The sequence below is a fragment of the Astatotilapia calliptera genome, chromosome 12 (genome assembly GCF_964374335.1).
Source record: "Astatotilapia calliptera chromosome 12, fAstCal68.1, whole genome shotgun sequence".
Taxonomy (NCBI): Eukaryota; Metazoa; Chordata; class Actinopteri; order Cichliformes; family Cichlidae; genus Astatotilapia; species Astatotilapia calliptera.
Genome location: NC_137433.1, coordinates 1,689,737 through 1,712,266, shown reverse-complemented (window position 1 = coordinate 1,712,266; position 22,530 = coordinate 1,689,737). Strand labels below are relative to the sequence as shown.

Below are 22,530 nucleotides of genomic sequence, written 5' to 3'. Positions count from 1 at the left end.
TGTACTTACAATATAAACAAAGGGTACGTTAAAAACACAACTACCGGTAAGCATGAATGACTTAACAACAGGAAAAAGGGGAAAAACCCCAGAACTTATGTACTGTACCAAGCCGGCACCAAAGCAGCTTTCAGATTGATGCTTCGTATATAAGACAAATAATGTAGTAGGGTTTCCTGCTGTTACACAGCTTTCAAATATCAGTGTGGCAGGGCGTGGTCTGAGGCGCAGCTGCTTAAAAACATAAAACAAAATAATTCCCCACTCGCCCCAGCCTTCATGCTCGGGTCGTCTACCAGAGGCCTGGGAGCTTGAGGGTCCAATCCAATTTTATTTATAAAGCAATTTAAAATACCCAGCACAGGACCAAAGTGCTGTGCAGAAAACAAGTTAAAAACAGTAGAATAACAGAAAACAGCAAAAATAAGTAAATATAACACAGGGTCCTGCGCAGTATTTTAGCTGTTCCCAGGATTGACTCTGGACAGACAGGATCTTAGCTCGCACCCTAGGGGGCGTCTCCCATTTTGACCTCGGGACTTCCAGGTTATATTCAGCACAGATGTTCCTGTACACTATGCCGGCCACTTGGTTATGGCGTTCCATGTATGCCTTGCCTGCTAGCATCTTGCACCCTGCTGTTATGTGCTGGATTGTCTCATCTTTACACAGCCTGCACCTGGGGTCTTGCCTGGTGTGATAGACCCCAGCCTCTATGGATCTTGTGCTCAGAGCTTGTTCTTGTGCTGCCATGATTAGTGCCTCTGTGCTGTCTTTCAGTCCAGCTTTGTCCAGCCACTGGTAGGATTTCTGGATATCAGCCACCTCTGCTTTCTACCAGTGATACATAACGTGCACCCTTTGCAGAGAGCTCATTTCCGCCACTTGTATCTGCAATCTCGTTCTTTCGTTCACTACCCAAAGCTTGTGACCATAGTTGAAGGTAGGGACACAGAGAGGTGAAGGCAGGACATAATTAAGAGCTTCACTTTAATGCTCAGCTCTCTCTTCACCACAATGAACTGGTACAGCATCCGCATCACTGCAGGCACAGCACGGATTGGTGCTGTGCCTGCAGCACTCCCCTCGCTTGTGGATAATTATTATTAAACCTTTATTTAACCTGGAAAATAGCACTATACCCTAAACAAGACCTCAAACAGCTGCAAACAGCTGAGCTGGAGGCCACCACCCGATGAAGCTAACAGAACCACATCGTCTGCAAAAAGCAGAGATGAGATTCTGAGACCACAAAAAGTGAAAGCCTTCTGCCACTTGGCTACACCTAGAAATTCTGTCCATAACAACTATGAAAAGAATCGGTGACAAAGGGCAGCCAAGTCCATCACCCGCCGGAAACAAGTAAAACCTATTGCCGGCAATGCAGACCAAGCTCTTGCAACGGTTGTATAAGGATCGAATGGCCCGTAGCAATGGGCCAGACACCCCATATTCTCAGAGCACCTCCAACAGGACAGTCCGAGGGACACGGTCGAATGCCTTCTCCAAGTCCATGAAACACACATAGACTGGTTGGGCAAACTCCCATGCACCCTCAAGTATCCTTGAGAGGGTAAAGAGCTGGTCCAGTGTTCCACGACCAGGACAAAAACTGCATTGTCCTCCTGTATCCGAGGTCCTTTCCAGCACCCTGGCATAGACTTTCCCAGGGAGGCTGAGGAGTGTGATCCCCCTATAATTGAAGCAAACCCTCCAGTCCCCTTTCTTGAAGATGGGAACCACCATCCCAGTTTGCCAGTCTAGAGCTACCGCCCCTGATCTCCACACAACATTGTATAGACGTGTCGACAAAGACAGCCCTACAACAACATCCAGAGTCTTCAGGAACTCAGGCCGAAGCTCATTTACCCCAGGGGCCACCAAGGAATTGTTTAACTGCCTCAGTGACCTCGCCCACGGTGATAGACGACTCATCCCCCTCCCCAGACTCTGCTTCCTCTATGGAAGGAAGAGGTGGGATTAAAGAGGTCATTGAAGTTTTCCTTCCACCGTCCGACAGTCCAAATCAGCAGTGCTCCACCCACACTATGCAGAGTGTGGGTGGAGCACTGCTTTCCCCTCCTGAGTCACCTGACAGTTTGCCAGAATGAGGCAATCTGAAAGTCTTTTTCCATGGCCTCTCCAAACTCCTCCTACAGTTTAAGTTTTTGCTTCAGCCGCTGTTAGGTTTAAATTGTTAAATGTTATCATTGTGTTACTTAAATTTGTAAAACTGTATGATCAAAGACATTCCTTTGTTTCTATTGCCGTCCGCAGCCTGTTGACTGGTGGGGGAGGCTGTAGTGTTTATTGTAGGCACATCCTATGTGAGGGTTCTGTTTTCTTGTTTAGTAAGCTTCCTGCTTTTATGATCCTTTTGTGGGCAGGAGGTCACACAAACGCACCCCCAAACACACACACACACATGCAAACACACACATTCTCACACAGGCACACACACACACACACACACGTGCTTACACACATATGGTACCTTATCTTTTATAACCATAGGGGGGTTTACAATGGGTGGTGCTGTGTGTACTGTAACTGTTTTCAATGAAAGGCAGCAAGCGGAGGCCGGGGTGGAAGTGGTCTGAACGAGGGCAGAAGGGCTGCTCTGAGATCCTCCCTTGCGCAAGTAAAATCGCTGTTCGTCTTGCTTCCTTAATGGGAATAAGTCTCTAAACCAGCGGCCTGTGGAAGTGCAGACCCAACAGCCGCTGCCCGAGCCAAGTTCTGCTTGGCCTTAATCCGTGTAATTTGAGAAGCCAAAATCAAAATCTCAATGAAATTGATTTTCACTATTCTTTGCTTGTATATGGCTAACGTGAACAGAGATGGCATGATACCACTTTTTTATGTCCGATACGGATATCATAAATTTGGATATCTCCCAATAGTGATATAAATCCGATAGAGCATATTTTATAATCAATGAAACGTTTGTTTTTTTTCAATATCTTGCTGCATTTTGCACAAGTTCATACTTAAGTTTAAAAAACTAAACTAAACTAAAGCTATTCTGTTATACCTGTATGCAAAAAATACACTGCAGCCAAAATCTTTCATAGTTCAGCACTGATCAATCTAATTTACTTAAACCTGCACCTCCTCCTCATTCTGGTATTTTAAAGACTACTTAGTGGAAATATTAAACAACCTAACTAACATGGTTGCCAACTCCCAGCAAAAAAAAAAAAGGGAACCACCCCCCACCCTCTGCCTTATAATGCTTAATTGACGTAATCAAATTTAATTTAATGCACATGTAAAAGAAAATGCACAGAAATCAATTATTTTTCTACAATAATTAAATAGATTCAACATCTTTCTTTCACAGATGGTTCCCAAAGGAAAAAGTACTATAGCTTACTAGGGTATATTAGACTTAATAGTTCCTACACAATAATAATATTATAATGGTCTCGCACGCCACAGCCGCTCTATCACGTGACCACACTGCTCCGACGTGCTACGGTTCTGAGCTGAGTTACGCCATGTGGCAAGTTTTGTGAGGTGCTTTTGGGATATTTAATGGATCGATTACATTTTTTATTTCTCTCCGATATCCGATCCAGTAATTTAGGTCAGTATCAGACCGACACCGATACGTAATATCGGATCAGTCCATCTAAATACACATACTTTTAAAATACAAATACATTTAAAAAATGTTGTTGTAAAAGTCTTCAATACAGTTCTGTAACTGCAGACCAAGGAGAAACTATGCTCATATCCCCCTTCTTGTAGTTGATAAAAGATATGTAAAGACAAGTGGAATTACTTACTGACAGAGTGAATACGCTAAAAGATGACTGGAGTATATGTGCTTAGGAGGGTGCCGGTCAGCTCCAAGCCTATCGATGACGATGATGTAGACGTGGCCTGTGAGAGACAAAGAGTGCTGCGTGGAGACGCTGACAATGACATGCTGAAGATCAAGAACCTAACCAAGGTTAAACTTTAATATGTACTTTGCTAACTTTTACACAACTGCATATTTTAAACTATTCGTTCAGTTATGCCATTACTTTAAAATGATCCTACTCTGTTAAAGTGGTCATTACTATCAAAAAGTTACTTTGCTTGATCCTCAGGTATACAAATCCAGAAAGATGGGACGTATCCTTGCAGTGGACCGCCTGTGTCTGGGTGTCCGGCCCGGAGAGTGCTTTGGATTGCTCGGAGTAAATGGAGCTGGGAAAACCAGCACCTTTAAGATGCTGACAGGAGATGAGTGTACTACTGGAGGAGAGGCTTTCATTAACAGAAACAGGTTAGTGGCTGAAATAACAGAGTGCACTGTAAATGTGACTGTAACATTCTTAGCAGATACTTTAGCAGCAAAGGACATCAGACATCAAATACATGGGCACTGACTATAGTCTGGGTTTGTACTGCAGGACCACTGCTGAAGTGATGCCAACTGTGCTTGTGTGTGTGTGCATGTGTGCAGTATCCTGAAGGACCTGTTACGTGTGCAACAAGGTATCGGCTACTGTCCACAGTTTGATGCTCTGTTTGATGACCTGACAGCCAGGGAGCATCTGCAGCTTTACACTCGCCTGCGTGGCATTCCTTGGAAAGACCAAGAAAGGGTTAGTCTCTCTCTCTCACACACACACACACACACACACACACACACACACACACACACACACACACACACACACACACACACACACACACACAGCTTTAGGTTTACTAACAGAAACTGTGATCAAAATCGTAATAATAGAAAGACAAGTATCAGAAGTGAGGATACACCAGCATGTTGATCATGAAGATTTTGGCCAGTCCTCACTTTCTCAGTGAAGAGGATAATGCCTCATATTCATGACCAAACTCACTCTGGGTCCGGCATTTCATAACCTTCCTACAGTCAAAGTGTCACTGGCTAACTTGGAAACATGGATATATTTCCTCAGACAGTCGCTGACCCACTGCTAAAGCCATGGTGAATGGACTGGTTCTGATATATATTCTACCTGAGCACCCAAAGCAGTTCCAGCAACTTGCCCCGTTTACCCATTTATACAAGCACTGTGTGTGCAGGCTGTGTAACATTCACACACATACAGTTGTGTTCAAAATAATAGCAGTGTGTTTTAAAACATGAGTAAAGCTCAAAATATAATAACGTTTTTACAACATTACAACGCTGTAATGTTGTAACACTGCACATTATATTTTAGCATTCCTGTGAATCACTAAACTAATATTTAGTTGTATAACCACTGTTTCTGAGAACTGCTTCACATCTGTCCTGCATGGAGTCGCCCAGCTTCTTGCAGCCCAGGATGATTGGACAACCTTCCACAATTCCTCTGCATTTCTTGGTTTTGCCTAAGAGGCAGCATTTTTGAATGTTTTGAATGTGTTTGGGGTCGTTGTCTTGTTGAAACACTCATTTCAAGGGCATTTCCTCTTCAGCATAAGGCAGCATGGCCTCTTCAAGTGTTTTGATATAAGCAAATTGATCCATGATCCCTGGTACGTGATAAATAGGCCCGACACCTTAATAAAACAGCCCTATATGGTGATGCTTGCACCACCAGGCTTCACGGTCTTCAGAGTGTTCTGTGGCTTGATTTCAGTGTTTGGGGGTCGTGTGACAAACTGTCTGTGGCCCTTGGACCCAAAAGGAACAATCTTACTTTCATCAGTCCAGAAAATGTTTCTACATTTCTCTTTAGGCCAGTCCATATGTTCTTTGGCAAATTGTAGATTTGTTTCTTCACATAGTGAACGACCTCACTGATTGGACTCTGCTATTACTTTGAACACGCCCCTTTCACTTCATTATTCAGTTGCACAGACTCAGGTGCATTCATGTGATGATTGTTGGGTCTGTTGGTTTCTCTGACTCTGCTGCACCTACTGATAAATTATTTGCCATGTAATAATATGATTTATATCAAAAACACTGACTGATCTGGTTAATCATGTTGGACTGCTATTACTTTGAACACAACTGTACATATTCCAGTGGTTGCATCGATTTCAAGTTGAGGTGAGTGTCTTGCTCAATAATACGGCACAGAAACCAAACCAGTCTGCATGGAGGGATAAGAAAAGATGATCTGTGCCACTGCTTGAAAAAGCATTCTCGTTTCTTGTTTCCTCTCCCATGAACCTGCTGCCCTCCATCTTTGAACCAAGGCAGGTGTTCGTAATGGTTTATATTTTTGTATCTGGACAGACTGACATCCATCTGTTTATCATTCATTTTCTGCTGTGGCAGCAGCAGAGATGCCCAGACCTCCAACTACACAGTCACCTCTGAGGGGACATCAAGATGTTTCCAAGCCAGCAGAGACATCATCTCTGTAGTGTGGGTTTACCCCGGGACCTCTGCCCAGCAGGACATTAGGGCTGTTCGATATAACGATATATATCGGATGACGATATAAAAACGTCTGTCGTTTGTTTTGTGGTGTCGTAAAATAAACTGTTTACAGCAATATTTTTCATGGTTCTGATGGTCACTGTAGTATTAATTTCTTAAAGTTCTCTCTTTCTCTTATATTTAATATAACCACACTACAGACAGACAAGCACCTGTTTTTACGTGTTGTCGTTAGCAACAATGACGGTAAAACCATCGCGTGGCTCCGCTGTCCGCTTGTTTGTTTTCCACGTAAACCTTTCACAATAAAGCTCAAGATCCTGTTGAGATTTTTCAAAATAAACTGAATCAGGTGAAAGAGTATGCAGAGTGTTTACGGATGAGAAGCAAAAAAGAGCCGTCAGGTGCTAAAAAATAAACCTTTGGAAAGAAAACACTCGACTCCAGCTACACGACGCCCAGCTGGAGACACTTCACACAAGTCGAGCTGCCCGAGATTCACAGAATTTATAGAAAATGTTACATTGTTGTGATTTATATCGTTGTCAGGACGATAAATGTCTTATATCGGGATATGAGATTTTGGTCATATCGCACAGCCCTATAGGACATACCCTAAACCCTTTACTAAGGGGGCATCCAACCAGCTCATCTGGCTTATTTTGATGTGTAGGAGTAGCAGCTTTGGTGGAACCGTACCCACAGCTTGTGACCGTGGTTGAGGGTAGAAATGTAGATGAAACAGGTGATCACTTTTATCCTCAGCTCTCTCTCCACTACAGTGTCCGTCTGCTCATAACCATCTCATGACCACCAATATGCAAACCGCTCTGCCACTTTCCTGCGCCTTGAAATGCTGCCTGTAAAAGTTATGGCAAAGAGCAGCCCTGGCGGAGTCTGACTTCAGTGTCCCACAAACAGGATGAACACCACATTGTGTCCTCCTAGTTCCAAGATTTGACTAACTGGTAGTCTCTTCCTTCCAGCACACTAGCATAGATATTACTGGGAAGGTTGAGAGATAAGTTGCCTCTGAAAGCTCAACCTCTGGTACAGTTTTTTTGAAAAGGGAACCACCAGAGCAGAATGGTTCACTTGGACTTGATCAGAATCAGAATCAGAAAGGGGTTTATTGCCAAATGTTGAGCAGGTTTACAACATTAGGAAATTGCTACGACATAGTGTCATAATTAGCACTTAAATAGACATGAAAAAATAAAAGTAGGGATAAGAATTAAAAGTGCTACGTAGAAAGATATGTGCATGAGATATACATGAGATATATACATGAGAATAACAATTAAGAGTGCTACGTTGAAAGATATATACATGAGTGCAGGTGGTGATCAGTGCCAAACATGGAATGATGCAGTGAACACAGCGTAGGGTCATGTGTTAGTGGTGGGAACAGTCATATGGTTATTGTTCATGTGTCCAACAGCAGAGGGGAAGAAACTGTTCTTATGGCGAGAGGTTCTGGTGCGAATGGACCGGAGCCTCCTGCCTGAGGGGAGCAGGTCAAACAGACTGTGTCCAGGGTGAGAAGGGTCAGCTGAGATCCGAGCTGCACGCCGCAATGTCCTGGAGGTGTACAGGTCCTGCAGAGATGGGAGTCTGCAGCCAATCACCTTCTCAGCAGAGCGCACAACACGCTGCAGTCTCTGTTTGTCCCTGATAGTGGCTCCAGCGTACCACACGGTGATGGAGGAGGTGAGGATGGACTCGATGATTGCAGTGTAGAATTGCATCATCGTCCGTGTTGGCAGGTTGAATTTCTTCAGCTGCCTCAGGAAGTACATCCTCTGCTGGGCTTTCTTGATGACGGAGGTGATGGTGGGCTCCCACTTCAGGTCCTGGGTGATGGTGGTACCCAGGAAGCGGAATGAGTCCACAGAGGTGATGGGGGTGTCAGTCAGGATGATGGGGGGGAGTGGGGCTGTGTGCTTCCTGAAGTCCACAATAATCTCCACTGTCTTCTGGGCATTCAGCACCAGGTTGTTGTAGCTGCACCAAGACACCAGACGTTCAACCTCCCTCCTGTAGGCAGACTCGTCCCCGTCCGAGATGAGTCCGATAACGGTGGTGTCATCTGCAAACTTGATTAGCTTGACAGACTGGTGGGTGGAGGTGCAGCAGTTGGTGTACAGGGAGAAGAGCAGAGGAGAAAGAACACAGCCCTGAGGGGAGCCGGTGCTGATGGTCCGGGAGTCCGAGACATTCTTTCCCAGCCTCACATGCTGCTTCCTGTCCGTCAGGAAGTCAGTGATCCACCGGCAGATGGGATCAGGCACATTCATCTGGGAAAGCTTGCCTCGGAGATGGTCTGGAAGGATGGTGTTGAAGGCAGTGCTGAAGTCCACAAACAGGATCCTGGCGTAGGTTCCTGGGGAGTCCAGATGCTGCAGGATGAAGTGTAGGGCCATGTTGATGGCGTCGTCTACAGACCTGTTGGCTCTGTATGCAAACTGCAGGGGGTCCAGGAGGGGGGCCGTGAGGGTCTTGAGATGGGAGAGAACTAGGCGCTCAAAAGACTTCATGACCACAGATGTCAGAGCCATGGGTCTGTAGTCATTTAGTCCAGTGATCCTAGGTTTCTTGGGGACAGGGATTATGGTAGAGGACTTGAAGCAGGCAGGCACATGGCATGCCTGCAGTGAGGAGATGAAAATGCCAGAAAACACTGGGGCCAGCTCGTTTGCACAGTGTCTGAGGGTGGCAGGAGACACACCGTCTGGGCCGGGAGCTTTCCGAGCATTCAGACTCTTAAACTGCTTCCTCACATCTGCTTCATGAATATGAAGAGTTGTGGTCGGAGGAGGTGGTGTGAAATCCTCTTTTGTGTGGGGTGAGGAGGGGGGTGTTGTAGGTGAACAGTTTGAAGGTGGTGATGGCTCTATGGAGGGGGGAGAGGTGGGGGAATGAGTGTCCAAAGTGCCTCTATTGTTGGGGCCGTTGGAGGTGTGAAGGCTGCCTGATGGCTCGTCTAAACGGCAGTAGAAGTGGTTAAGGGTGTTGGCCAAGAGCAAGTCATCAGTGGAGTGGGGGGTTTTAGGCTTGTAGTTGGTGATATTCCTAAAACCTTTCCACACAGAGGCCGAGTCATTCTCTGAGATCTGCTGCTGCATCTTCTCAGAGTGCTGATGTTTAGCAATGTCCACTTCTTTAGTGAACCTGTACTTGGCCTCTCTGTAGCAGTCCCTGTCTCCGCTTCTGAACGCCTTTCTCTTTTCCAGCCACAGCTTTTTGAGTTTAGGAGTAAACCAGGGTTTGTCATTGTTATAACTCACCCTGGTGCGTGATGGCACAATGCTGTCCTCACAGAAGTGGATATAGGAGGTGACAGTGTCCGTAAACTCGTCCAAGCTGTTAGAAGCAGCCTTCATTGTGTCCCAGTCTGTGGTCTCCAAACACGTGCGAAGCTCCTCCACAGCCTCGTTGCTCCACAGTTTTTTGGTCCTCACGACAGGTTTGGAGAGCTTCAGCCTCTGTCTGTACGCGGGGATTAGGTGGATCATGACGTGGTCAGAAAGTCCGAGTGAAGCGCGGGGCACCGCGCGATAGGCCCCGCTGATCGTGCTGTAACAGTGGTCTAATGTCCTCTCCTCTCTGGTTGGGCATTTAATATACTGCTTATATTTTGGAAGCTCATGGCTCAGATTGGCTTTGTTAAAGTCCCCAAGAGCAATGATGAGAGAGTCCGGGAATGTCCGCTTCGTGTGGAGAATCTGCTCCGCGAGTGCACACTGAGCTGCCTGCGCATCTGCGTCTGGCGGGATGTAAACAGCGGCCAGGATGAATGAAGCAAACTCCCGCGGAGAATAAAACGGTTTGCAGTGGATAAAAAGATATTCCAGAGAGGGAGAGCAGTGCTGAGCAATCACTGTCACATCTGTGCACCAGCCACTATTGATGTAGAAGCAGAGACCTCCACCTTTGGACTTACCGGAGAGAGCGGCCTGCCTCCAGCCTCCCTCGAAATGCTGTCAGATCTCTGCCGATGGTCTGAATTGAAGCTCTCATACAGCAGGGCCACTGTCATACTCTCCCAGCTTACCCACACTATGCCACACCATGCTTTTGGGATCACTGTGCCATGTTCAGCATCCTCTCCTGCCCCCTGATTCACAACCAGGTGGTACAGCGGGGCTAGGCATTGGCATTGAGCCCTGGCACCACCTGTCACCTCTCGGCCACCACCCAGTCACAACTAGTCGCAGGGAGATGTGGCGGCCCCACTTTAGAAATCCAATATATTAAGCCTGAAGGGTTCTAATGTTACTTTGAGCAAGATAAGTGAGGCGTGCAACAGCAACAACAGCTGATATTATGCTTCCTGTTTCCATTGAGATTAATAAACAGGTTCTTTTGATGTTACAGAACTTATCGCTTCGTTTGTTTGTACTTGAGCAGAGACAGAAATCAGAGCTAGTTACATACCTGCTATCTGGTTGTGTATCATTGTACAACTTAAGGTTGAAATTAAGGTTTGTACTAATCCAGTTCTCTTTCACATATGTTACATATATGTTACATATTACATGTACAGCGTATGACTCTCCTTTTAGAAAGGCGTTGACGTTGGTGGGTCAGGTGAGTCAGAGTTTCTCTCTAGCTTATAAAGAGAGCCCGGTGGGTTGCTCATGGAGTCACACGTTTGCAGCCTTAGTCTTCTGTAACCTGTGGTCCTTACTGGCGTGTTGCTCAGTTTACATGCTGGGTGGGACCTTGATTTGGTTCAGTAATCTGGTGGTCAGTGAGGGTTCCTCTCCAGCCTGCAAAAAGAGCCCAGTGTGTAACTCGGGGAGAAGTTTGCTCCGCACCTCCTAAAATTTAATATAGGTTGGTTGTGGCCCCTTACCAGCGTGTTGCTCGTAGGTTGCACGCTAACACACTCAGTGTGGTGCTCGAGTTCTGGATTTGGACCCAGATATATTCTTTTGTATGTTTGAGAAGCTTGTAGATTCACGTGGGTGGTCGGATGGTGAGCAGACTTTGTTTCTACAGCGTCTCAGCATCTCTTTGTGCTGTCTAAATGTTAATGTGCGGTGATACAGGGATGTTTGGTAAAGCCTTACCTCCAGCACCAAGACGCCTCTTTCACAAGACTGCGGCCTCTACCTCATCTTCGGTGGTGCTTGAGAGGAAGGAGGAGTATTGGAAGATAGGATGCTGCAACATCATCTTAAAAAAATTGGTGGGAAGCTCTGGGCAACTTGTACATTTGGATGAAGATAAACCCGAACAACTGATTGACAACAGACAGTTACATGCACTGGAAACGCTGCATCCAGATGAACAGAATAAACTTTTTGGGAACATTATAGAGTCTTATCTGTCTCTGTTCTCAGGTACACCATCTTGTGGTCATTTAGTGGACCATGATATTGATGATACTCAGCCTATTAAACAGCATTTTTACCGGTCATCTCCTGATAAGCGACAGATATTAGAATCTGAGGTAAATGGTAAAATGGTGTTGCCTTCTTCCTCTGCTTGTTCATCTCTGTGTTTGCTGATGTAGAAGTCAGATTTCAAATTTAGGTCTTGCACTGACTTTTGCTAAATTAATGGCGTCACACAGCCAGGTGCATATCCTCTTCCCAGAATGAAAGATTGTATTGACCAGGTAGCCACGACAAACTTTGTGAGCAAGTTTGACCTTTAGAAAGGGCGTCGACAGGTTCCTCCGTCTCAGAGAGCCAAATACATTTGTTCTGTCCTTCAGGTCTGTATTTATATGCTGTCATGCCATTTGGTCTTTGAAATGCAGCAGCTTCTTTTCAAACATTAATGAATACAGTTGTGTCAGGATTATAAAGCAGTGCAGTTTATTTAGACGACGTAGGTGTTTACAGTGAAACCTGGGAGGAGCATGTAGAGCAAATGAAGACACCTGAACTGGTTTGACCATCAGTCTGGCTAAATGTCAATCTGCTAGAGCCACTATTACATGTTGTTTTTGTTTCCTGCCCATGGAGAAAACAAAAACCAAGAACATGAAGGCTCAGTAAGCTGAACTATAATCACAGACACCAGTCAGGATGCAATCCCTGACATGAAGGGGAAATATCTCTTTCCTCCACTAGGTTAAACCCCAATTCTCTACTGAATCATTCAGAGACCCTCGACCTCAGGCTCTTGTCCTGCCAAAGAGGTGATGTTAAACGGTCATGTTTGCTAACTGGCCAGCCTACCGTCAGAGCCTCAGCTCCTGACAGCCACCGAATTCACAAAGCCACGACCCCCTCCTGTAGTCGTGTGTCTGCAGCAGGTGAGGTCCATCTAAACTGATAAAACTTAATTGCAACTTTTTGTGATGACTGAGTTTCCGGTTCATTTTTCGAGCAGGTGAAACCTGAGTTGACTCATTGAGCTAAAAACGACTTCACATTGTGACGGCAGTTGTTGGACTTTGTGCAGTAAGATAATGAAGAGAATATCCTGTGCATGATAAACTTGCTCACTCTGTGAAGCGTGTTTTATCACCGTTTTTTGTGAAGTAATTACAAAGAAAAAGAGCTGAAGTTTAGTCTTATGCAGTAATCTTCTTCCTCTGACCTTTATTTCCCAATAACCTTTATAACTGCTGTTTTATACAACAGTTAGTTATTTTAATTGTGTTATTTTTTTTATCAGACTCCACAGGACTCTGTGTAGCTTGTAACTTTGTGGTGTCTTGTAATTATCCACTTAACACAGCCAGCAAAACATGCAGACATGTTAACCTACAAGAACTTTTGCTGATTGCGCAGTTATTTAGTAAAAGACCCATACTTACGGTCAGAGTCAGACCCAACATGTAGGACAGAGAATACAAACTGAGGATCAAATATTGGAACAATTCAGCAAATGTTATGCAGTTCCACATTAAGGGGGGATATCCTACCGTTGTCTCCTTCATCGCCTGAACAGCAGAATTTCAACAGCTCACATGACTCTTTACCCCCTGCAGGTGGTGCAGTGGGCATTGGAAAAGCTGGAGCTGTCCAAGTATGCAGACAAACCAGCGGGCACTTACAGTGGAGGAAACAAACGCAAGCTCTCCACTGCCATTGCTCTCATCGGGTACCCATCACTCATCTTCCTGGTAAGAAGAATAGATGCTCTCTGTGCTCGGGGCAGCGTAACAAAGATCAGAGGGTCAATCCGCCGGTTTCTTCACATTCTGTTTGAAGCTTTAGTTCATTTTTGGAAGCATGTTTAACATTGAAATGGAGCCGATAGAAGTGCTTAAAAGCATAAAATGAAGGACGATGTGAATGTGTGACTATGGGGCTAATCAGTAATCTGAGTGATCATTCATAAATATTTTTATTAAAACTTGATAGTATTGCATACATGTATACAAAGTATTACAAAAGTAGTGATAGTATTATATAAGTTAGTTACTCTGCGAGTTCTACTCATACCTTGGATTATATTTTAATGTCTGTGTGCAACACAGTAATCTTTTGATATAAACATCGTAATATGTGATCATTTTTAATGATTAAGTGTAACATGGATACAGAAAATATGCAACCAGTTTTACTTAAAGACTGCAGTGAGTGTCCCTGAACAGCCTGTGGAGACAGCATCAACCCAACATCCAGTTGGTCAAATAGTAAAAAAGTCCAAAGTTGTCCAACATTTCTACATCACACATGCCAGCCTATCAACGTCCCAGGCAGTAAGGTTCAGAGTCCATCCAGAGTCTGTCGCTGTTTTAAACATTGTTGTGTTTGCTTGTGTTTAGGATGAGCCCACCACTGGGATGGATCCGAAAGCCCGCAGGTTCCTCTGGAATTTAATCCTGGACATAATCAAGACCGGACGCTCTGTAGTGCTGACATCACACAGGTTATAAAGCTTAGTAATGACATGCATGTTCCTCTGGAACACCTCCTGTTATACCATCTGTGTTACAAATGTTTCACCAAAGTGTTTTCACTACATCTGCAGCATGGAGGAGTGTGAGGCCTTGTGTACCAGACTGGGCATTATGGTGAATGGCAGGTTTAAATGCCTGGGGAGCATCCAGCACCTAAAGAACAGGTCAGGACCTTCTTTAATCATAGTTACTCATAGTTATATAGTCCAGGTTTCTGAAGACACGGTTACTCAGGACCTGCAGCACTGAGATTTGGCACATCCAGAGGTTTGATGTGTGACATCTCGAGGGTGCAGCAACACATCCAAGAGTCGTCGTCGTTAAAGATTCAGCTCTGCAGGAGAAACCAGAGGACACCTGAAGAGCTGGATTTAGGGCAAACTGGGAGTCATGGATTTGTCCCACTGTTTGTCTGGTTTCAGTGTAAGAGTCTCTTTTTTAAGGTGCAGTTTACTCTTTCCACAGCACTGCTCCGAGGATGTGTTCATTTGTCCATGTTTGGGACTCTGTCTGCAAGAGTGAGGAGACAAACTGGGTTTCATGACTTCCAGGAGGACAATGGATCAGATAGGGGCCACTGTGTCAGAGCTTCTGATGTTACTTTCTTAAAGAGAATCATCCTACTTACCTGGAGTGGTGTCAACAAAGACACTTTGGTTGATCTTCTTGGGGGATGGACCCATCACATACATCCCTAGCAGCCTTTGGACCATCGTTTGTTGGTGTTTGCCTGCTGGTTGCTGGTTTTGAAGTTTGTACAATAGAACACATTACAGTTTTGCACATTCTCCTGAACATCCCAGCTCGGTTTTAGCCAGCAGACCATTTCTGCAATCGTCAGTAGGTTTGGTGTCTTCCCAGATGTCCAGGGGAAGGATTGTGGCTGGCACATGGTCTTGTAGGGAAGCCCTGTTTTGATGACATGGTGGGATTGATGTTATATCTCCTGTATCAGTGATTTTCTGATTCAGGGTGTGACTTTCTGGTTTTCTGCTCTGCCGTCCACCTCTATTGTAAGCTTCTGTGAGGGGCCCTGTAGAGCACAGATGATGGTGGCACATTCTGACGTGGAGACACGAGGAGTGTCTGCTGAAAGAAAGCAGTACTCTGGTCATCCACCACGCCCCCCACTTATCTTATCATCATCAAACCAATACTTTCCTTCTGAAACATCCAGCTGCATACCAGTGAATAATATGAAATCTAAACTCAGTAGAGCAGGAAATGCCGTTGTCTTTGAAACAAGCACCACCACAGGCACATGCCAGCTTTTACTCTAAAGAGTCATTTCTGTCTCCATCCAGCCCAGCAGCTAGCTCGGTGGTCTGTTAGACAAGTACATGAGGTGAGTTTGTCAGCTGGGGAGTATATGTCGAACCAGTACCCACAACAGCATTTCCAGTCTGTTTCACAGTTATGGAGACTTTCAACTGCCACAAGAGGGCAGTAATTTCTCCTGGGCTGTGGAACAGCTGATCTTGGACAGTAGAAGGAGATGTAACGCTGGATGTGAGGGAGGAGTATTTTCACCTGATGTTTGTGGTGGTTTGGGATGAGGTGGAGTAAATCTGAGGTGAGACACTGTTCTCCTGTGATCTCATCTTTTTCCAGCTGTTTTTACAACCTGACCATGCTCATCCACAGCTCTGACTTATTTTAAAATCAGCTTGAGTACTGTGAGGTCATTAATATCAGGTTTCTACCTTTGGTATAATGAACAGTACATATAAGCTTTCCTCCTCATCCTGCACTCATGCCCTGTCTCCACTAGTTCATCCTCACAGTCCATGGAAAAACAGGCAGTCCTTAAAATCAGACGAGGTTTATGTGGCAGCTGCACCAGATCCTGCAGTCTGTTCTGTCCAGGACATTGCACACAGCTGCCATCATTTCTTTAGCTATCAGAGGATGCAAGGACAGAAAATCTTTTCGGGTGTGTTCATTGTGAAACCTGGCCCCACCTTATCATGCGAATTCCTGAGGTCAGATGGCCCAGGATGTGAGTGGGCGTTAAGGCGTCTGGGAAGGATCTCAAAACTGGATTATAGATGGCAGAGAGTTGGTGTCGTAAACCCCGCCTCTGTTCAAAGATGGTCGCTCCTTTGACTACGATGACCTGGATGACTGAGAACCTTCACAGACTCAGGTCTCATAGTTGACTACAGATGTGCCAACTGTCAAAGGGTGAGAGCCAGGGTGCACCCCAGACAGGTCGCCAGTCTGTCTGACAGACCACCATCCACACCCATGAGCAATTTGGGATTCCCCATTAAGCTGGTCCCCACTAACTGCATGTGTTTGGACTGTGGGAGGAAACCAGAGTACCCAGTACCCAGCAAACACTGGGAGAACAGTTCTTGCTGTGAGGCAACAGCGCTAATCACCACAGCACAGTGCTGCCCACGTTCATGTTAAAAAAGACAAAGGTATATTAAAAAAATCCGAATTAGAAAAAAGTTTACAGTTCTGGCTCGCTCAGTACTCATATAACATATGTTGGGGTGCTTTTTTTAAATGGGCAGAGTTGGAGAACTTTATGATTGTACCATTATGTCCTGACTTGGCACAGTCATGCTTCTCTTAACATGTTATAGGTTCGGAGATGGCTACATGATCACAGTGAGGACAAAGAGCAGCTCCAGCGTCAAAGAGGTGGTTCGGTTTTTCAACAGAAACTTCCCCGAGGCTCTGCTGAAGGTACGTTACAGCAACTCTCCAGTGTCGTCATTTTACCCACAGAGCACCAACCTGACAGACGTAGCACCAGACTAAACCTCACTAACAGTTCAGTTGTGTTTTCATGATATAGTGTAAATTCACCCCAACAGCTGCTTTATATTGTAGATCTAAAGATCCTCATCAGAGAGAAAATAATACCACGGTTTAATAAATATAATAAAGAGCAAATATTACCTGAAGAGTGTGGTTATATACCAAAACTGGTGGTAGATCTTTAGCATCGCCATAGAATCGATTCAAGAATGTAAAGTTTTGTGTGGTTTAATTAGAAGATCTGTATTGTTTCATTAAGCTACTTTGCCTGTGCTATATCACTGTAATAAAACCTCTGCACATAAAGTCTGACGATGTGGACATTCAGTACTTACCTGCCCATTCAACAAGTGCAAGGAGCCTCCTACAACTGGTACAGCTGTTGACTGTCCCTAACTTTAGGTTCTAGTGGGGTGCATCTTTGGCTGGCTGTAGCTCAGGGTGTAGATGATCAGAAGGTTGGTGGTTCAGTCCCTGGCTGCCCCAGTCTGCATGCCTTCAGCAAGATACTAACCCTAAGTTGCTCACCGATGCATCCATCCGAGTATGAATGTGTGTGAATGTTAGATAGTAAGCACTTAAAGCATAGAAGAAAGTGCTTGTGTGGATGTGGCATGTTGTATAGAGCGCTGTGAGTACTCTGTACTCTTTATATAAGAATCAGTCCATGTAGCATTCAGGTAGGGCTGCCACGATTTGTCGACTAGTCACGATTACGTCGACTATCAAAATCGTCGACGACTGATTTAATAGTCGACGCGTCGTTTGAAGCTTTGTAAGATCACAAAAGACGCAGGAATAAGTAGCAGGATTTAAGAGTGTAATAACGGACTGAAACAGAAGATGGCAGCACTGCATGTACAAGGATGCCAGCTGCCGTTAAACCCCGAAGAAGAAGAAGCAGCTGTGTCCCAGAATTCATAGCGCAGCCCAGCGCAGTTTCCAACAATGGCGGCAGCTAGTTAGTTTTAATATTACTCTTATTATTCTTTCTGGGTCACAAAATAAACGTTTAACATATTTTCAGGCGAGAAAGTAGCTGTGTAAACCTCAAATATCTGCTCAGTTTATCAGGACACCACATATTTTCAAAAGCGCTCCGACGTTTTCGGAGACGTCTGTTACCCACTAGCTCGATAGCGAGCCGGGGGCTAGGCTCACTAGCGCCGTGAGAACACCGGACTCCCGGCAAATCGCGTCTTTCGCTACTCAGGTTAAACATGATATATGAGTCACTTAGATAACTTCAAAATGTTGTTGTTTGGCTTTTTTTCAGTATTTTATTTGTTCCTGAGTAAATCGGTTTGTCTGAGATTAAAGTTATAGTTTTTACACAGCTGAATAAACGTCAAGCAGACAGCTGATTATCAGAAGTGTGAGATGCTGGAGAATATACTCCGGTGTCCTGTTATATTTTAGATAGCAAGGAGTTTATTAAACTTCACCGAAACAATCTGCAAATGTCATTAAAATTTAATAAACTATCATCTTGTCTTTATTTTTAGTTAGCACAGACCTTAAACACTTAAAGCTGTAAGCTAATGATAGTTATATAAGAGCAGATGCTGCTGGTGCAATAAGCTGTACGTTTTACGTCCAATGGATTTGATTAGTCGACTAATCGCAAAAATAATCAGTGACTAGTCGACTATCAAAATAATCGTTTGTGGCAGCCCTACATTCAGGTGAAACAGGGCAGGCATCCGGTCGTAGGCAGTTAAAGCTAGGCCAGTATCCTCAACACCAGCTTGAGTTAGCTACTAATTACTAACCTAATAGGTGATACCCACAGGATCAAGAGCTGGTCCATATCCCTATAATTGGAGTCACTGGCCACAGTTACAATACCACAGCTGAAAAATGTGGTAAACTGTAAACCGTGTTATCATATTTGCAGGAGCGTCACCACACCAAGGTGCAGTACCAGCTGAAGTCTGAGCGCATGTCCCTGGCTCAGGTCTTTAGTAAGATGGAGCAGGTGGTGGAGGTGCTGGGTATTGAGGACTACTCTGTCAGTCAGACTACTCTGGATAATGTGAGTGACTCAGTTTCATCCAAGACTTCAAAAAGGAATATCTTAAATAAAAAATAAAGTACAGGATCTCTTTTTCCATCCAGGTGTTTGTTAACTTTGCCAAGAAACAAAGCGATAACCTTGAGCAGCAGGATGTGTCGCCACTGGGCAGTGGAAAGTCCCCCCTGCAGCGCATCTTCAGCCTTCTAAAGTCTCGAACGGCCAACACAGAACTCAACGCTCTGATCAGTGAGGCGCCAGAAGAGCTGGAGAGCGATGATGATGAAGGTCTCATTAGCTTCGAAGAGGAACGGGTGAGCAGATCCTGCCTAGAGTTTTCTGTTTCTCTGTTCATTGAAGTTCAGAGGGAGGGGTACACAGGTGAAGGTGCAGCAGGCCCCACATCTGTGTCTGGAAGGTCAGTAACATGAGACAAACAGAGCTATAGTGTGTGGAAGAGACATCACCCAGAACTTGGGCTAGGACATACTGTAGTGTTACCACGAGATGTTGTAGCATCAGTGTAGCTTGCAGCAAGCAATGGAAACACTGCTACTACTGTAGAAGGACAGGTACTCAATGACCCTCATCACCACAGCACAAACCTCAGGAGACAACAGTGAAGAGTTAACACTGGAGTAGCTTTTCACCAGCAGAGTAAACAAATGTGCTTAACCAGCATGGTTTCCTCTACACGTGTAAAAGCTAATGATTTAAACACATTCAGCCTGTTTTCAATGCAGCAGTGGCCTCTAAAGGAGCGAACCATCTAACGCTGACAGTGTTACATAAATGTAAGTGTTCACACAGGGTCTCAGCCCATCTATCATCAGGTAACAGAACAGGATTGCACCCTGAACAGGTGGTTAGTCTGTCAGACTTCAGACTGTGGAGCAACAGGTAGTATGTGCAGACTCTGCAGATGAGCTGCAGGTCTGAACCAAGAACTTTCTCACACTGTTCTCAAACAAACACTGGATTTTCTTATGCACGCTCCCTGACAAAGACATCACCACTACGTGTTAGCACGTGTAGTGATTTTCTGGTGTGTATATTTGTGTGTGTTTGGCAGGTGCAGCTCTCTTTCAATACAGACACCCTCTGTTAAAATGAGCTACTTTCACATCAGAGAGCAGAGGGGAGGGCAGAGGGGGGACCCCTGATCCCACTGGTCTGAGCTATGCGTTCCTGAGAGTATGGCACCGCGACCCTGAAGAGGACCAAAACTCTCTGAACACAGCACCTGAGGTTCAGTATTTCAGGCTTCAGATGGACTCTGCACTAGGACGGCAACATTATACTTTGAGTGTGTGAATTTGAACCCTTTATGAAATGTTAAAAACCAAGTCTTTGATTCCACTGGTGTCTCTGAGCTGACTGGAATCACCCCCTAATCACAAAGGGTCCTTGTTACTCTGTAGACCTGCCTTGAGAGCATGCTGTGATGATGATAATACACCCTGTTTTTCTGTGGTAAGATTTATTTTGAAGGCAGCTACAAACTGCTGTGTTGGTTCGTTTGTTTAAATCTTTTTCTTTCTTTTTTCTGTGTGGGGGGGGGGTGCACCCTGTAAGGGGGCGTGCGTGGACCTGTGGGGGAGCAGGAGGCCTTCTTGCCTTCTTTGATGTTACCAGGTGAATGTACACGGGTGTTGTCATGGTGATGCCTCCTCCTCTCGTTTGTTCTGACACTGTACACGTGGTCGCTTTCTTTTCTGTTTTACATATTAGTATTTTTATTTATATTCTTATTATTTTTATGAATATTATTGTAACATGTTATTATGTTGTGCATTCTGGTGAGAAGATCCTCTGTAAATGGGGCACTGTGTATAATAAGAACAATAACTCCACCTGCAGTGAACATGAGCAGCATTGTAACAGCCTGAACGGTGGATTTGAATTCCTGACAACAACTGCACTCCTATCACTGTGACACTAACAGGGACCTTCAGATCACATTTGCAGTAATACGTGGGTACGCTCCATGTTTTATGATTTGCAGATGAACTTGTAATTTTTTCATGGCTTCTGGAATCAGCACATTACAAAAATATGGCTCTCTCACTGACCGTGTTGATATGTTCTTTAAACTGATCTCATGTTTCGTGATAACTGAGTTGTCCTGTCATCAACAACTCCTGTGTTGCTTCTTCTTTCACAGCTAGCTGCAGTCCTGGTTTGGTTATTACTCTGGTACTGGTGGGCTTTTTTCCCTGTTGCAGATGTTATCATTAAAAAAGAGTAACTGTCATCTTTCATGTCCGAGATTGTGAGCTTGACGGATAAAAGCAAGTCTGTCATGGACTTTAACAACTGTATGTCACCTACAGCCACTGGAGTTTTGAGCATTCATAGTTTAAAATAAATCTAAACTGTATGTTTTGGGATGTAAACATCAGATTCATATGTGAACTTAACCTTTAATAACGCCGTTGAAGCGTGTGTCTGATTAAACGACTGTTTCTGAACTGTAACTTACACTGAACAGAGGCTCTTCTTATGCTTTGTGTTTGTTGCAACAGTGAGCTTCGTCCCACACATCTGCAGCTCTGCTGCTGTGGACCTCTCGCTCCGATTATAAAAACGAGTCACATGCCCAATGGAGTCAAATATTTTGAGCTTCTTCAAGACACAAGTCATCTTTTCTTGGACTTTTCTAAAGTCTTCACTCCGGGACTGTGTGAAAGCTACACCGCGTTTGCATGTTCCTTGTCATGCATCCATATTTTGATGAAATATGATGTCATCAAACATCCTTTTAGTCGTTTGATGACATCATATTTCATTCTAGTTCATCGAACGCGGTGCAGGCCAGTCGCATTCTTCTAGTTTTGGCCTTTTGCACATTATTGGACTTATTTATTCTTTTATTTAATTCACTTTTTCTTTCTTACTCTTGTGCTGCCTGTAACAAAGCATCCTCACACATCTGGGGTTATACCTTTTTTTGGTTGAACATTTTGAATATTGATATAAATATGATGAGCTGGGCTCCACTGGGAGAAGACAGCAGAGAGAGAAGAGAACAATATGTTTTTATTAACTCTGTACTATGAAATGTAAATTTGCTATTATTGTTTTAATAGTGAGAATTAATTAGGCGGTTACACGGACTGAGACGGAGGCTACCACGTGGGTAATCTGTTGGTGTCTGTCTCCCTCACTCTGTCCTTTACAGTGTCAGCATTCAGCTGTGGCGCAGCTTTCACACAGTCCAGGAGTGAATAATGCAATAAATGAATGGCAGCATTCAGTTATTGCATTATTCACTGCTCTCCGTTTTTAGGTCTTTGCTTTTTTTAATGAAAAGCAACAAAAGTGGTATCCTGATTAGTAACTTGAAAAGAACTAATACTTTAAACATGACACCTTATAATATGTTTAAATAGCACAACAAAACACAACAAAATGTGGGGTTCCTATTTTGGCATGAGACTAAGGCCCTAAGTACGCTTTAATTATTTGTAATTCCAGCATAACTATATTTACCTACTAATACTAAGGTATTTACCTTCAAAT

At 44.5% G+C, this 22,530-nt stretch overlaps 1 protein-coding gene across 1 annotated transcript in view; it reads left to right on the top strand.

Moving 5' to 3' along the window:
• Positions 1-21,485, top strand: part of abca2 (ATP-binding cassette, sub-family A (ABC1), member 2) — a 105,557-nt gene extending 84,072 nt beyond the window's left edge. The window contains exons 39-48 of the mRNA XM_026186101.2: positions 3,838-3,958; positions 4,101-4,279; positions 4,460-4,601; positions 13,305-13,439; positions 14,088-14,191; positions 14,294-14,386; positions 16,817-16,919; positions 18,892-19,029; positions 19,113-19,322; positions 20,081-21,485. Of these exons, the coding sequence (XP_026041886.2) occupies positions 3,838-3,958; positions 4,101-4,279; positions 4,460-4,601; positions 13,305-13,439; positions 14,088-14,191; positions 14,294-14,386; positions 16,817-16,919; positions 18,892-19,029; positions 19,113-19,322; positions 20,081-20,116 (1,261 nt within the window). The 3' untranslated portion in view covers positions 20,117-21,485. The remainder of the gene's footprint in view (positions 1-3,837; positions 3,959-4,100; positions 4,280-4,459; positions 4,602-13,304; positions 13,440-14,087; positions 14,192-14,293; positions 14,387-16,816; positions 16,920-18,891; positions 19,030-19,112; positions 19,323-20,080) is intronic.
• Positions 21,486-22,530: the final 1,045 nt, after the last annotated feature.